General features: G+C 41.8%; 1 protein-coding gene across 2 annotated transcripts in view; it reads left to right on the forward strand.

Moving 5' to 3' along the window:
* tnksa (tankyrase, TRF1-interacting ankyrin-related ADP-ribose polymerase a) overlaps positions 1–18,152 on the forward strand; it is a 96,657-nt gene that overhangs the window by 38,225 nt on the left and 40,280 nt on the right. For both annotated transcript variants that reach the window (XM_084339677.1, XM_084339678.1), the window contains one exon: positions 1,602–1,677. In XM_084339677.1, coding sequence (XP_084195803.1) covers positions 1,602–1,677 — 76 coding nt within the window. The remainder of the gene's footprint in view (positions 1–1,601; positions 1,678–18,152) is intronic.

The following is an 18,152-nucleotide window of genomic DNA, read 5'->3' on the forward strand; positions in this document are numbered from 1 at the left end:
CCTGAAACGCCTCAGTGAGACAGAGTTAGACAGGATCGAGATATGATATACGACTCTTCTCTCAGGATTTGCAAACACAGTCCTGGAGTTGGTGCATTGGACCAACTTAAAGGGTAACTCCACCAATTTTACACTAAGAGTGCTGCTGCATGTGTGAAAAAAAGTTTTTTTTTGTGGCTCCAGAGGAAGCTTCATATAATCTGAGGAATTACCTCCGGTGTTGCTCAGTGGCTAATTTGCATTGTGGGTAATGTAGGCGGCAGGTTTTGAAAAGTAGCTCAGTGGTTTAGCGTTGCACTCTTGTAGCACTGTTGGACTCATTATGGAAAGTTTGAAAATAGGCTTTTTTTATTTCATGCAGTCTTCTTTCTTTTCAGAACCTAGCACCCACATTACCCAAAATGCAATGCCAATTAGGGACATCAGTAAATGCAATTGCACATTTTTTTACACATGTTTATATAAACACTTGAATGTGTAAAATTGGTAGCAATACCCTTTAAAGGAACATTTTTACAAACAGAAAACACCCAACTCTAGCATACTTTCCCATGAGTTTGATGAGAAAATTCATACGACTGTCACACCAAATATTAGGTTGGGTTAGCTTAGCTTAGTGTGCAGACTAGAATCAGGTGGAAACAGCTAGCTGCTGCTGGGTCAGGCTTCCTATTTATTTTGTCAAGAAAGCAAATCTATTTCCCAACATGCTGACTTGATTCATATCATTGTTGATTGACTAGGTGCTAAGCTGTGCTGCCCCTACATCTGTTAAACAGACAAGGACAGACACACATACAACCTGCCGTGTCCTTTGTCCCTGTTAAATCCTCAAGATGTCTTTTGCATCGAAATGAAGGCTCTCTTGTGTTCGGGCACGGGCAGTAGGAAGTGGATAGCTGAGCGAAAGAAAGAAAACAAATGAGGGAACTGAGAGGAGGATGCTGAGCGGTGAAGGTAAAGGTGCAGAAGAGAAAAACGAGGGTGGAGCGGGAGGGTAAAGGTGGACGGCTGGGATTAGATGAGATGAGAGTGAGAGGATGTGAATGCGAAAGATACAGAAACAAAGAGAAGGAAGGAGTGAAACAAAAAAAGCAAAAGCAGAGAGGGAGAGGAGGGGAAACATGGGAGAATAGAAGAATAATCCTTTTCTTTCCATCTGACAGCTTCTTCCTTTACGGCTGTCACAGGGATGATGTGCTGGACCAGGCCGCTACCCTGGCAACACTTTCCTTGTGGTCACCCAATGCCAGGGCAGCGAGCCTAGGAACCAGGAAGCACAGACCATCAACAGAAACCAAATGTTAACTCTTCTCTAGCTAGGCTTAACTTGTCTTCTCTATCAGATTTCCTATAGCTTGTAATAGCCAGGTTAGCAAGAACACACACACACACACACACACGCACACAACCTCCGATCCAAACATTTCTATACGTCTGTCTGTTTCCGTGGCTGAAATTCCTCTCTCCCTTCAGTCTCAAGCTTCTTATCTCACTCGCCCTCATTTTCTCCCCCCCACAGTGCTAATCCTCGGTGGTGTTGGTGATGTTTTCGGTCTATAATATGCGTGTGTGTGCGTTTGTGTGTGTACATTTCGCAGGAGTGGAAACGAGGAGAAGCTAATGGCCTTGCTTACTCCGCTCAACGTCAATTGCCACGCGAGCGACGGGCGCAAGGTAGGAGCAAAGCACAAAAGCACACACACACACAGTCACGCGGTAACAAGCTCATCACCGGCATTTTCTGCACCTGGGGAAAGTCATTAGGGTTACGAAAAACCATCAAACTGGTGCTGAAAGGTTTCATCATTTATTTTTCCATCGGGAAAGTGAAACGAGGCTGTGGGCCTCGGTCGTATCAAATGATCAGTTTGCGCCCTTTCTTGGCCGTCAGTCATTAAAATGGATGAAGATACAAACCCGTCAGTGAATGAATAAGCATTCGTGCTGAACAATAGCAGTAACACACAAAGCACTGTCAGGCTACCACAAACATGATGACAGCAAATTGTGCTTTTTAAGTGTTGGTTTTTCTGCTTTTTCAGTTGATTTGAGGAGCATACAAAAGTAGAGATGTTTCTTTTTCAGTTTTTGGCTGTGACTGTAGTTCACCTGTGTTGAGATGAATTAGTTTTGAAGAGTTAGGGGAGCAGACAGCAGTATTCCTGCAGCTGCTTCGTAGTAAACACTTTGCAGCAGAGAGGCCTGAGTCTGCTTATACTTTGCAAGAAGAACGGGAACTCTCCACCCCCAGTGCAGTGGCCTTTACTTCGCGTAGGAAGGTTTTAACTGAAGTTGATTTACATGTTTTACATATTTCCCATAACAGCTTCAGTGAATCATTTTTGTTAAAAGTTTATTAAAGTTTGTGTGAACCTGAGCCTCTAACGCACACACAATGAACACAACAATAGAGTCTTGCAGGGATCATGTATTTTTGCAGGCCGACCCCTCGACAAAAAGCCTAGAGGATTTTTCCATTGGATTTTAGATTATTGCAGAAAAAATATAATATTGTAATATTTCTGACTGTTATCTCGAGTCGGTGCAGGGTGTTTCATTTTGAAAACTGACCAGATGCACGATGCCGTTCCACTGTCTGACTTCCTGTCCGGTTGAATCTGGGGGTTAGGCTATAAACAAACTACACCAGGGTCACGTGACTTAAATGTCACCTCCACTTACCTTCCTACTACACTACACTATACACACTTATTTATACATTAAAATAAAACCTACAAGTTGTAAAGTTAGAATAGTTTGCAAGTCAAGTTCACCTGTAATTTGAAACCAGTGAATAGATGAATTTCTGTATTTGGCGTGATGATGTTTGATGTCCTTACAAACGTTTGTAGTCTCCTCGCCATTTGTTCGCAAACTCCTCTATAAAGACCCACAAAAGCTTCAATTCACGTGAACAAAACTTGAAAAAACCCACTGAAAAAAAATCATGAATGTGAAGTGACTCACTCCTACAGCACTCTATTATATACTTGACGTGGGCATTGTGAAGGAAGCTGTGCAAATACATATGTGCATCGTAAAGAAATACACAATCTAATAGTGCAGCTACTGTATGCAGGTCTTACTGGGGTAGAATTGTGAATCACTGAGAGTCTGGTGTAGGTGTGTGTGTAAACATAAATGGAGAATACAACACACAAAACAGACTGAATGCACATCGGTGTACAGATGATGTAGTGGCTGTGCAATAATCAGACTCCAGAGCTGTGCAGGATAGAGAGCGGAAGTAACTATGTGCAGGGCCAGATCATCACTTTTTGAATTTATGCCCGGTGAGAACAGGTACAGATCATCCTGGAACAAATGGGACTCCACTTTGTTCTGCAGCTGTCCGAACGCAGCCGTGGTTGAGCCGAGGAAAGCCTGGTTAATTAAGAGCCACCCAAGAGTGGGTTAATCTCAGGTACTGCTGTGCACAAAGCCGGCCATATTTAAGAGGTTCAGTGAACTAGAATGAGCTCAGTTTCTCTGAGTCTCTTGTGCTGGTCACCTCTGTGTTGGATAGAGTGTGTGACCTTTTTGTAATTAGCTGCATGTTTTGCTTGCTTGACAAGTACCAAAAATTGGATCAGAGTTTTAACAGTCAACGCTGCACTTGGGAGTTCATTCTGGTGTTGTTAGACTGCAGATTGTGGAGGCTGGAAAAAAATGCTGGACGTGCTAAATCCAACAGATAAAAACTCTTTATTATATCACTTAATAGAGATTATTTTCCGTCCCCAGGGAGACCCGAGCCTCAGTTTGAGCTCACTGGCGTCACAGCAGCAAGTTTGGCTTGTGACTGATTAGTTCATCAGATGAATAACTGGAAGAACACTTTCTAGTTGTGTATTTTCCAGCTTTAGTCGAAGTGCTCCCAGCAGTCCACCATATCACAACCTGGCAGAAATAAAGAGGGCTGCTGACTCTTAGTTTTTTCTTGAGAGCTGAGCAAGATGGATCTCAACTTGGCAGTGGACAAACAGATTTTGGGTCCTTCTTGACTTCTCTTTCTCTTAGGGCTTTTCTAACCATCGTTCTTGTCAGCGTAGGAAAGTTGCAAAACATTGACGTACATGTAGTATGCCCCCACGTGACTGGTGGAAGCTAACAGCCATTGGACACTATTGAAGCCAATTTCAGCCAATAAAATGTCCTATTGATGCTGATTAATCTGCCAAATTGAAGTTAACCTCTATTTACAACATTTATCTTATCACGTGAGACTAAAACTCCCCATTAAAACCCCCAAATAGTGACGTATTATTGGACGCCTTGCGCCACCTATTCGATTGCAGAGGGCGCTGGTGTAAAGTGTGTTTGTAAAAGCAAGTTATCTTGAAGAGATCTAATTGGTCAGACCCATTTCTCAAAAAACAGAGATTGCTGTAATTTATTGGCCGCCACGGTGGAGCCCACTGTATTTTATTGGTTGCTATGACAACTGCCGGGATAACCAGGAAACCAAAGGGAGCGTTTTTTTTTTCTCTGCTCTCGGTAACTGTCACATAAATGCTATAACTGCCTTGAGGAGGCTCGTTCCTATAATCATGGGCACTTCAGTGTTGTTGATGATGCTCAGCTGCAGCTTGTATCCATCACATCGCCATCATACCCATAATTGTGAGAGAGCATCCTCTGGCTATTATCTGTGCAGGTGGCCTGCCGGGGATGTGATACCCCGAGGGAAAACCGTGTAATTTGAAATTCTTCGGAGACTCGGGGGACAAACATGAGAGATCGTCGAGAGAGACGTTGAAATTTAATGGCTCATAAGTGAATGAACGCGACCATGTCCAGAATATAAAAACCGCGCTCAGACATATTCTGAAATGACCTCTCCTGCACAGTCTGTATTTGTAATGCTCTTTAATTGCTCTGACTGAAAGCAGTCGTGCACAGTAGACGGAATATATTTTCACGCCGGTGCAGTTTCATCCTCGTTATGGTCTTAAGGGTAATTGAATAGGGTGATGGGGATTTACATTCCCACTGCTAACGGAAATTGTTGAGTAAAATCGGCGTAATAGCTGCAGATATTAGGTGAAACTGAGGGACAGCAGAAACTTTCCGACTTGTCATTCCTGTCCTTTGAATAAATCCACTCATGGAAATCAAGACACCAGGGCAGAGAATGGATAACTGACCATTATGTCAATACATAAAGATGATTAAATGAGCTGAACATGAGCAGATAACACACTGAATAGATCCAGATTGATTAGTTAAACACAGACATCAGTCCGATCAGTCATTACTCAGTCAAAATACATTTTTACATTTTTCTTTCCTTTTTTTTATCATAGACACTTTCCATAAAGTTTATCATCTTGGCATTTTCTTTTACAGTATTTACACAACTTTTTCAAGAAAAGTCACTTCCAGTTCTTGAACTTTCTCTATTGCAGCTTAACAGTGCGCTAAAATATGTTTCTAAAAACATTTTTGGTGGGAAAAGGCAGTGTAGTCGCAGTGGTTTACAGACAGAACTGTCTAGTTTTGACAGTTTGATCAGAGTTTGGTTAGATGCGCCTCGCTCGATCTAAGAGAGAGAGGCAAAAGAGTGGAGGGCTCTGGATGCAGGAAAAATGGAGAGAAATTTACAATTGTTCATTTGCATGTACTTCCAAAATTGTAGAGATACAAAGCTGGTTGAAGATTGGCTTCCTAGTTCCTTTTTAATTGTAATTCCCCACTGTTAAATCCTCCTGCTCTATTTTCACTGTTTATTTCCACCTGAATCGGTCACACAGCTGTCGTTTGTAATTGGTTTAGATTTACATTTAAATCGTTTTTTGAAGGTGGGGTTCAGATACAAGTAATGTTTTATAATAATGATTAAAGCAACGTTATGTAGATTTTGTGTGGCTTGCCACCCCCTGCAGTTTTTGAGTGCAACACCAGTCACAAATACAAATCCCAGGTCTGTCATAATTTGTCAGATGTAATGTAGGTGCCAACTACAAACAAAACTCGTGACGTCATAGCAACGTTACGTGTTGAAAACTTAAATCTTGTAGTACGCATGTATGTAACGCTGTGGTCCTACCCTCTCACTGAGTGCAGAAACAAGTGATAGAGGGGCGGAGTAGCTGAGACAGAGACACCATTCACCCTGTTACAAGACACTGTACCATCAACATGATTTTGAGTTATTTTAAGGCTAAAAAGTTGCATAATGTGGCTTTAAGGTTCGTGCGTGGTTAAAATATGACATAATTAGGTATATTTTGTTGTATGAGGAGCATTAGATAACAATTTAAGACAGAGTGAGAGGCAATTTAGATAATTGATGACATCTGTTGTCGTTGCTATGTATGTGTATGGCCACCCACCCCCAGCGTTTAACACTGATGTGATATGAAGACAGACGTGGGACTTAAAAGCGAGTTTACGTAACAGAAGTTTAGATTAAAATTTAAGTGTTGAAGTGATTTAAAGCGAGACGGATAATGGAGTGACGTTGGATGAAAATGCATGTAAAAGTGCAAGAAAATGACGGCATGGTTGGCACATCGAGTATCACACACACACACACACACACACAGTGACACATACACAGACAAATTGTTATGAGGACACTAATGATAATCATGGACAAAACAGAGCGTGGAAGAATCCTAATGATTGATAATAATGATGCGTCCCTTTAAATTAGACAACAGCCACTTCCACTTCCTCCCTCTCTCTCTCTTTCTCTCTCTCTCTCTCTCTCTCTCTCTTGTCTCTTCCTCCTCTTCCTCCCCCTTCCCCTTCTTCTCGGTTTAATTTTAATTAGAAGTGGCACGCTCTCCGTCTCCCCTCTCCGAGCGCACATGCAAACGCACAGATCTGCAGCGTAAATGTTGATTGCGGAAGCCTCTTGGGGAATTAAAAAAGCTCTGCGTGTTCAAAGCATACGCACACAAGAAGAGAGGGAGGGAGATGTATAGTGTGGGGCCAAAAGTATGTGGACACCTCTGACCACATACTGTAGCTCTGGTCTGGAACGGCTTTTTCCAGGTTTGCTGTGGAAGAATTTGAGTTTTTCAATCGAGAGGAGGCTGTCACAGCTGTACACGCTGGAACAAAATGTACGACAGTCACATATGGGTGTAGTGATGGTTTGTCCATGTATGTTTGAGCGTGTAGTGTCCTGCTCCTTTATCTTCATCCTTTATAAAACAGTTTTCCCTCCACAGCTCTAATTCTAGTAAGAGCGTTTTGTTCTTATTACACTGCTCTATAGTATAGGCAACAGCAGTATAACAGCTGCCACTGTGTGTGTGTGTGTGTGTGTGTGTGTGTGTGTGTGTGTGTGTGTGTGTGTGTGTGTGTGTTTGCGTGTACTCCAATGATTGAGGGCCCATCAGAGTGGGATATTATTAACACAGCTGAGTGGAAAGCGTTATCAAGCTGCCTCTATTGAAACCTACTGCTCACTCCTACACACACACACACACACACGCACACACGCACACACACACACAGACACACACATATACACACTCACACTTGCTTCTGCAGACATCGCTTCCTCAGGGAAAAAGCCTGTGCTTTCGGACTGCCTACTGAGCACACACACACACACACACACACACACACATACAGGCCACACAGACTCATTTGTTGTTTCCTATAGGCTTCAGTCAGACTGACTGTCGGTAGTCGTGCTGGAAATCTAGTTTTCTGTTTGTTTTTCAGGGAATACATTTCATGTTTTTGGACTCCACTGAGCTCCGTCTGGTGTGAATGTGTGTTTGTGAATATCGTGAGTTTTGGATCTATATCTTACCAGTGAGAATCATCGCACCCACTCGCGTCCTAGCTGGCACGAACATCAAAGAGACAGACAGCTGAAGAGCAAGACCAGGATTCAGATTCAGAGAGAGAGAGGGAAGAGGAGAGAAAAGACTTTCATTGAAGCCTTGTTTAAATGTTGATTATGGGAGCTTATCCCGCTGAGAGCACCATGCTGACTGACAGTGTTATTTTTTCTTTTTTGTTTTTTTTATCCCTATCTGGTGAAGAACATGTATCTTCAAAAGTGAACTTTCAGGAATAAAGTGGATATTTAACTTTCTGAAAAGACTTAAGAGGACCTTTCATAATTCAGGGTCGTTAAAAAAATAGTTATTTTTAAGATTACCATGTCAACCACGAAAATTAGTGTGTAGTATTTACTTTGGAGACCCAGACCTAACATAAATGGAGTAAAAAACTATCAGACAAATCAAGAATATGACTGAATATGTCCAAAATAATTAGGTGTTGTGATTTTGATACTTAAAGTTGTATTGTAAACAGAAATTCCTCTAATCAGACGCATAGAGCGCATACCTCCACTAAGGCCCAACAGCTGCCTTTAATTCAATCAAGCCCAATCCAATATCAAACTGGATATCCCTGTATCAATTAAAACTCACCAGATCCAAGATCTGCATCAAATTGTATTTACTCAGAGATACCGGCCACCTAAATACACCAGATTTCTTTCATCAAGATCCATGCATTATGAGAAACTTATGAAAATTGCAATGTAAAAGAAATTGAGAAAAAGATTCCTGGATCCGTCCCGTTATCTGGATCCACACCAAAAGTTAATGGGTCTATTCTGGGCATTTGAGGGGAATTATCCATTGTTTTTGCCCGCCGCCCTCCCAACATCACAAAACTGATTTTAACATATTAGTGCATATCACATATCATTTATTACTTTCTTACTTTAACTTGAATAAAGAAGTGGAATCAGTGCTTTTACTTTTACCAGAGTTTTTTTACACAATGTGTGTACTGAGACCTCAGGAGTCAGCCATGTTTTGACTTGTCTGACAACCTTTTACCATAGTTTGTCAGTTTTGGGCCTCCAGAGTTTACATGACAGCACTGTTGCAAGGGAAAGTTGCAAGCGCTCCATGCTGACATGTACATGTAAGGTGCGCTGTTTCCTGAGGCCCTTTTCATTCCCAGTGCTGATGTCTCTGTATTGAAAAATGCGCCAACTTGCCTGGAAACTCCCCTTCGATATTAAGCTCTCATTTGTTGGTCCCCTCTGGGGTCCTGGTGACTCCACAGATCAGAGTCGAGCCTGTGTGGCTCTTGTCTTGGTGGAAGTTCACACTTGCTTACGAATACAGGAGAACAAGGTCATAGGCACGTCTGAATTCTGCTCGACAGGAGATTTTTCACAGCGAGAATCTAAATGTAACCTGATGCCCCGTCTGAAAAAGATATTAGACTTCTGCTCCGTCGAGACAGAGATTAAAAATATCCAGAGGCATTTGTTAACTGTTCAGGTGACAGATGACAAATAGGGAAAGGAAAAGTTTTAATAAACTTTTGTCAGTGACAAATTTAATCGCTTGCTATATCCAAGCCCTTGGCATGTTGTTGTCTGAAAACAGTGTAGCGGCTGCAGTGCTCAGGTGTCCAGGTAGTTTATCAGGAAGAATCCGCTGTCACAATGTTTGTTCCCCCAACCTAAAAATGTTAAATCAGGCCACCTGTTGAATTCATACTCAAAACAGCAAGTAACCGCTAATTGCCGCTAACTTTAGCTGCTGTAGCTGCTTGTCAGCTAGGTCTTTTCCTAACATTAACCACACTGTTGCTGCCTTGAGCAGATATTTGAGAAACAAGTCACTTTTAATAATTGGCATCAGAAATAATGTAATATTAACCTTCTTTTCTGGTGAGTGTAAGCAAGTGAAAGGCATTTGAATCCATCCCAGACTCCTTTACAAATTGTGTGATTTAAAGAGTTGTTGATGAGGAGAAACATGACAAACCTTGCGAAAACAGCTACGGCGCAAATTATAAATCATTGGTACCTTCTTGTAAATTCGGCATTATGTGCAATACACTAAGATGTTTCTTACCTTGTAAGAAGTGTCTGTTTCTGTGTTTGAAGTGCGTCGTACCTCCTTGCAGCTTTTTTTAAAAACACAGTTTAAACTGATTTCGCCATTTACACAAATGTATTAAAGATTATTACATATTGATGGTAAACATGTCTTTTACAAACACAGTTAGCTGTAACTAATAGAGGCTACTCCGTTGTCGTTTGTGGGGAAAGTCACCAGACTCCATTAAAAACACACTTAATTTTGAGACTTGTTGCATTAGTAGAAACTGTCTAAACTTTGTGAAACACTGTATTTAACACATTCTTAACTGTTTGGGCCTACGTGTTGATTCAGCAAATGTTATATCTGAAGATATTTCTTTCTTTGTGTAAAACATGATGGTAAAACTGAGAATTGACCCTTGAGGAACTCCATAGGACAGAGGACATGTTGTCTAGAGGACTTGTCATTACATACAAGTCCGCTAACAGCAGATATAAACCTGACATGTCCGTCCCAGATCGCAAGTGAGAGGGACACTTTCTGTTGCTCTCAAGGAATGTTTCCCTGAAGTAACTTTCCGAGCTTTAAACTTTGCATGCAGCCCTCAGCTCCTCGGAAAAGTCTGTGTTTATAGCTTAGAGGCAGAGCAGATTGACAGGTGATGGCTGAGATATCAGCGTGTGTGTTTCTGTGTGTCTGACTGTGCGAGTGTGCACAGGGAGCATTAGATGAAAAGACTAGCTGTAGGTTATCTGTCTTCCGAGCTGTTGGCTGGGCTGAGCTGTCTGCACCTTTATAATGTGTGTGTGGGTGCATGTCAGTCAGAAGAATAACACACAGACTCGCTAATATATTTATCGATCCAGTCATCTGACACTACTCATCTTGTTAGTGCATCCACTTGCCGATGTGCAGCCCTGACCTGAGTACTAAGTCGTCTAAGTGTCGAGCACGAAATAGATTTAACGCTATTTAGTTTGACGTTTAAGTTTTACTCCTGTTTTCAAAATGGTTTTGTTGGAAACCTCGCAAATATTTCTCATTTAATTTGACAAGATTTAGTTTTTTTAACCTCATCGTCTAAGCCTTTGTATAATTAAAAAAGCTTGTTTTAATTAACACAATGACTACACATGCTCATATGGGGGCGTTTGTTTGACAGATTGACTGAATCCTTCATTTAATCAGTCTTTTTGGTTAAAGTTAACTTTTCCAGAGGGACCTTGGGGAAGCGTGTAGTTTCAGGTTTCTTTGTACACTGGAGGACAGAATGACTAATGACTTATTCAGGCACTAAATCTGAGTAGAAACAGCAACAGTTTGGTTTAGACACATTAGAAAGATGTTTTAATGCATGTTAGTCTGATGCATGAAGACACTGTCCTCCCTCTGAACTCGGCACCAGACGAATAAAACCGATGACTTGGCGAGGAACATCAGGAACTGTTGATCCATTATCCAGCGCAGAATTATTATATCTGTTGAAGCCATACAGTGAAATATAACAGTTAGATGAATGTGTCTGTCAACAGGGTGTGTTCTGTGTTTCTGCCACTCTGCTGATCGATTGTTAAGAATCTACACGTCAGTGACATTTGTTTTTCTCCGCAGCAGAAGGATGTTTGTAACCCCAAAAGTACATTTTATGAAAAGGATGGCTTGTCTTGTAAGAAACAGAGCGATTCCTTTGCTGATTGATGCTCACATCGAGGCTGCAGATCACATCGTTGCACCTCTTAGTTCAGCTATTTATTTCACCCACGTTCTGCAATCGTTTTCTTTTTTTCATTGGTTTAAATTGAATTTATATGTTACATAATTTATTTTCTGGAATCTGTAGAAGTGAAGCAGTTTGTGGCGCTATGATATAATGAGCAATTCAAATTAACTCGAGTGAAACTGTAAAAATGTAACCATCTGGCTGAATATTTTCTTGTCTTTGGTCTTTGTCACTGTTGTTTATAATAAATTTATGGGATAAACGGCAAAATTAAAGCAACATTATGCAAGAAATAGGCCAGAGATGTACTTGCTGTCGAACCGCACGTTTGCGTAGACAGCTGGCTGCGTGGTGACCGTGGTTGTTCACATACTTGCCTACTTACTGCGTAGTGTACGTGTGTTACCAGAGGATACCACTAGAGGACAGGCTTTAGTTTTATGTCCCGTCGTTGTCCATTCTGCTGCTGACGTTTTTCCTGACTCCTGAACCAGTCACATCTCCATATTGGCTGCTCTTCCATTCATGTGCATATTGCACCATGCGAACACGTAGCTTTCCGAGAACTTGCACAACCAATGCTCCAGAAGGACGCAGGATACGCCAGCCAGCCCTTGTGTATACCCAAGTGTGCGTTATTAAAAGCAAGTATATCTCTGGCGTATACGCTACTGTCATAAATATGGACAGCTGTACATTACATTTGTTACGATTACGTTGCTTATGATTAAGAAATAGCAAGTAGAAAACTTTGCTAACAGCCAAGCAAGTGCAACAAAGCAAGACATAGCAAGCCAGCGTATATTACATACTAGTCCAACAGCAAGAAGGCCGGCTCGGTGTCTGTCTTGGAATCTTTTACTTTGTTAAGCTCTCACCAACAAGTACAGGCCCGTCTCTTCTGGGTCACTTTCTCTTCTTAGCTTCCTCCGTCCTCTTCGGCCTCTTCGACTCTGTCATAATGTCTGTACAGGCTGCTGACCCAGGTTCCGTTGCTCCCTGACCTGACCTGGTTCTGGTGCCCACTCCGGTGCTGCTCCCCAACAGCATTTCCCTCTTTGGGCCTGAAGAGCTGCTCCTGCCGGTGGTCCAAAGCTCCTGTTGCCAGCTATGCAACCACAAGCTCCCAGGGAAGGGTCGGCTACCTGCAGGGCTAACTGAGCTAACTAGCTAACGGCAGCTATAGTTAGCAGCAGCAGCAGCTGGCATGTACTTAAGCGACAAGTAAAGCTTTCTGTCCGTTAAACTCTGTAAATGACAGAGAGTTGAGGCAGAAAGGCTGGAGGACATTAGAGAAAAGACCAGAATACATTTTCTCGATTAAAGATGATCCAGTTTAACCAACAAAGTTGGTGGCTTCTAATGTATTGCCATAAAGTGTTACAGACTTCTTGCAGGAGATTGTACATGCCCACCCAAGTGACATAGCTGAAGAACAGGCCTTGGGCGCAAAGCGAGAATGACAGCGGCATGATTCATCTTATTACAAGTCAGCGTACCTCAAAAGGTTTTTAGAGTAAAAGAAAAATAGATAATGTTGTTTAAGGAATAACATCACAGGCTCATGCACTCATGCAAACGACACCAAACAAAATGTTCCAGATGTGGCTGTTCGCCCTCCCGGATAGATCATTACTCATTGCTATGGCAACTGCTGACAGCTAGCAGTCACCGTTGTCATGGGAACAGCTTGACAGGCTCGTAAAGAGAACGGGAAGAGAGAGAGAGGGAGAGGATGTAAGAGAGGTTAAAGAAAAATGGAAACGCATAACAAAGAACTATCACAGCAGCAGATTACACACCCCATGTGTTTTTAAATGATGCGTTAAACCTGAATGTGTGGTTGGTATTTTTGATGGTCTTATTTTTTTTATGCTGTTTTTTAGATGGTCTCTGCTGTTAGATCACCAAATAAAGCAATATCTTTCAGACTGCATCACTGTGCAGCCACCATTCAGATGCATAGTGTTTCTTTGGTGGGAAGGGGTATAAATAAAAAGAAGACAAATGCTACCAGGCGAAGTCAGAATGAAAGATTAGTATTTTCCATCTTGGCTTGAACATGTCCTCCGCATCTCTCCTCGCTTCCTGCTTCCTTCATTTTCTTCCCATATTTCCCTCCTTCATCCGCTTCCCTTCCTCCACTCCCGACTCCCCTCCACCTTACAAAAAGGCTTTTAGATGATTAAAACACAACAGAGTGGGTTTTTTTAATTGCCATTGTTCACTTTCAGTCTGCCACTGTGAGTGCCGATTGCATCTGTTTGAAATATCGTCCACTAGGTTTTTCACTTCAGAGCAATATATTCAATCCATCCTCAGAGGAAAAAACAACAGTTGAAGGGCAACAAAAATGAACTACTTCTAACTAATGAATGGGTTTAATTCTTCATTCAACATTCATTCACAAAAAAGACATGTAGCTTTGGACACCCTTTGCATGCAAGGAAAACCCTTATTTGCATTAAAAACACATAAGAAAAAACCTTGGCCTGGTATAAATAATGAGGTTGATACCACTCATGTCTGTATGCTAAATGTAAGCAAAGTGTAAGTGTAGCAAATTGTTTAATTTAAGAGTTAATTTACACCTTTCCTATCATATCATGTATCCAGAAGGACATTGGGTACTAGGTCTAGCTAACGTTAGTTGTTGTCTAATTTGAGTTTCCCATCCTGAGCATGACATCAGGGAGAAGTGGCCGCTGTGTGAATATGGTCCATTGATGGTATTTCTAAATAACCAATCTTATCCTATCTATTTCCACTCACTGAACTGCTGATGCCCTTTTGGCTGTCTTTAAAGAGCACTCATTCTCTCCCATCTGAAAGGTCGCTGCGATGTTATGGAAGAGTAAAAAACACTGAAAAAATATGTCCTTTTTTTCATAAACTCTAGTGGACTTGAAAAAGAAGAGGCTGCCTTGGTGGGTAGTTGAGGGATGTTGGATGTAGGATGCCTCAGATAAATAATAAATGGGCGACGCTTTTGATTATTTGCACTATTGGCTTGTGGCTACTGCGGCCGAAAGGATCATAATAAAAGTTTCAGCTGGAGCTGCTTTTAAATGACTTAAATCCAAATAAGCTTCTGTGTGAAGAATTCAATACAAGACGTACTGAGGCAGCGATGATGTTTATGTGTGGCAGAGGGATCACACACACACACACACGCGCGCGCATGTACCCGCTCCTCTCACAGGGTTGACAGATTGAGGAGGTGGAGCTTAATCAGTCTGACCCTGGCAACGACATCATGGTGATGCAAGAGTGTGTGTGTGTCTGTGTGTGTGTGTCTAAGGCCTAACTCACTGGAGCTAAAGCTTTAAAATGTACCGAGGACCTGATTAATGTTTTACAGATTTGTTGTTTTTTCTGTTTATGTATATCCACAACAATTTGCAGTAACATGTACACAGGCACGAGCACACAGACACACACACACGCGCACACACACAAACACAGAGAACGACGCTGCATTTAAAACGAGGATGATGACTAACTGTGTACCATGTCCTGGTCCATGCAAATGCTGCTGTCACATCCTGTAAATACGAGTGTACCATCTGTCCTCCCAGCTCTGCCTCACTGCTGCTGCCGCGTCTCAGCTCAACTCCTGAGTGAGCAGCAGAGATCGCCAAAGATGATCTGTTTTTCAAGATCTCCTCAAGCTGGAGTTGGTTCAAAGCGAAACGACACCTGGAGCTTAATTTTTGACTTTTGTCAGATTAAAAAAACGCCCTTAGCCGCAACAGCTAATGCCACTTTTCTGATCAAAGTTGAACTTATTTCTTCTGTGATAGGAGCTCCAGTCTCGTGTCCGTGTAACCTCTTCAAACTACTGTACGGTACTGTGTGCTGAATAATATCAGACAGTCAGCAGTGAGAATACAAGTGTTTTCTTCATTTTGAAAACCAGTGCTTTGTAAACAATTTTATACTTTTGATGTTGCTAAGGTTTTGCATCATGGCTTATGAAATGATGTCGTAGTCTCTATTTTTAAAGAGAAATGTTTCTCTTTAAGTGGTCCTTGAACAACCTCGTTAAGAGCTTATAATAGGAAAATATGTAGGACACCAAGAAATACCAATGTTCTAAAAAATGCAGCTGGCGTCCGAACCTCAGGTTGTAGTCTGTTAACTGTACTGTAGCGTTTTCTGAACGCAGCAATCATCAGCTGTGTTCACGTACATGGACGCATATTCAACTTATAATCAGAGTAACAGCCAAATCAGAGTAGAAATGCTTCATGTAAACACCTCATTTGGAAGAGACTGATCCGATCCGGACTGATATGAATGAATTTTCGATCAAGTGAGGGGTGGCGTGAAGCTTTTTATAATTCTTACAATAGGAAAATGTTAGCGCTTTCTAACCGCATCTGTTCTCCGTCGTTGGAGTAAATATTTTATCTGTGCTTCAGATCTGAGATTTAAGGATTGTTGAATATAAGCACACATAAGCTCACGTCTTATCTGATCACTTTATTTGGCATCCATGCAAACAATAAAGTTTGAATCTCTCATCAGAACGATTTCAGTGGGATTGAAGAAATATTGTCCATTTAACCACAGCTGTTGTTTGATTGTCCTTTTTGCTTTGTTGATGTTTTTTTGGCGACATTGATAGCAGCTGACATCCCCAAAAAAATGCTGGTAAGTCGTCTGTTCACGGCTGGCTTCGTCAGCTCAGATTGATGCACCGTTTTGAGGTTTTAATTAGCTTGTTGGATGAATATCGTGTTGATGTTTTGTCGTAAGATCTTGGTGAAGTGTGCCACTGTGCAGCTGTTGAACCATCAACGTCTGAATCCTGCCGTCACGAGTCACAACTCCTGGTCTTCTCCTCTAAGCACCTTCCCTTTGCTCCCCCGACACCATCAGCCTGCTGCCGCCCCACAGTCACGACTTGACAGCGCTCTTCTTTCAGAACATAATGTGGTTGTCAGCAGAATCACTTGCATTGCGGTGACATGACTGTATGCATGGCGCGGACCAATCTTTGCACTTTCACACCAGATCCCAGGGGGTGATGGCAGCGTGAAGAGTCGAGAGTCGCTACCTCGTTGACAATCAGCTGGCTAATCGAGGTAGCCCGCTCAGGTCACATGATGATGCCATAGCTGTTGAGACAGATCTGGTCACACATGGAAGGAGAGTATAATCTAAAACAACATGGAGGATGGTCGTAGATTTGAATTCATATGAAAATCAAACAAGCACCCCTTCTCATTCAGCTCATCTTAACCTCAAAATACTGACATTGTGAAGTGGTTTAAGTATTAGCATTACTAATCCGCATTGATTACGGTTTCCATTACCAGTTGCATTAATACAGTCATGGTAAGCTGCTGACTCAGTATTAAGTGAGCAGTGCCTCGCCTTGTCTTACCTTACATATACACGTTTACAGTATGTTTCATGCAGTGAGGTATGCAGATTTAAAATTTAGGAAAAAGAGAGCACTAGTGTCAGAAAAAAGCACTGGTCAGTACGCAGGTAGCAGCAGAAACTGATCCAGAAAAATGGATCAGTGCTTCAAAAAAGGAAAAAAAAAAACAGAAAAAAACACACATCTCTCAGTTGCCACTAGTGGTATCCAGCTGTGGAGCTCATTTATATTTCATGTGCTGTGTTTTTGAGATCTCCGTCTCTGAGATTTTTCCAGCCAATCCAGCAAAATGGAAGTGAATTGAATCATTATCTTATAAAACATAAAATTGATGAGATAAATGTACGTTTCCTCTTTTCATTTGAGGAATGTTAGTCTCCTCATCGCTCCACGTAGATCGGAGGATTTCGTCTGTAGCCGTTTTTGGTCTATTTAACGTGGAGCAAAAGCACCAGTGATGTTAACGTCACATGTTCGTCGCTGTTTACTGGAATTGTCGGTCTCCATTGCGCTTAGTTGCACTTTTCCACCTCAGTCAAGCATCATATTCCCATTTCCATTATCCATAGACCTCGCTGCAAACAGTTTTTATGGTTACTGTTGGCTACTGAAGAAACAGATGAGTAGGTGACATAAAAACCACAAGACGTAATAGGAAAAATACATATTTGAAACTGCAATCACATTTGTGGTTCCTTCAGCATGTACCATCTAAAAACTTTTCTATGTGCCTGCTTCATGTTGTAGCTTTAATCCCCCTCCTATTCACAATGTGATCTCTGGTACATCCAGTTGAAAAATGACTTTCATATCATGACTTAGAGGCAGGTTTTCCATTACATTTTTCCCTGTAACAACTTCCATTCGACTGAATAATGGGAACGTTCTCACTGCCACCAGTCCAATGTCTTCCCAGCTTTTTCTTTTTAATGGTTTGGCTTTTATGTTTTATTATATTAGTGGCAACTCAAGAGAGACAGGAAAGGCAGGGGTGAGATACTGAGCCTTGATACGCGCTCTACCAGGTGAGCTACCAGGTTTTCATCTACCTTGGAAGAAGAATGGCCTCTGCTGAGAGCATAAAGAGGAACCTTTGCATTGAGAGCTGAAGCCATCTCATCTCAGTCCCATCTGAAAGCATTCAGAACGGCAGCTTTTCATCACTTATACTGAGGAAATAAAGTCAGAAGTTATCACCCTCGACTGATTC

This window comes from Pagrus pagrus (assembly GCF_965226575.1).
Source record: "Pagrus pagrus genome assembly, chromosome: 19".
Taxonomy (NCBI): domain Eukaryota; kingdom Metazoa; phylum Chordata; class Actinopteri; order Spariformes; family Sparidae; genus Pagrus; species Pagrus pagrus.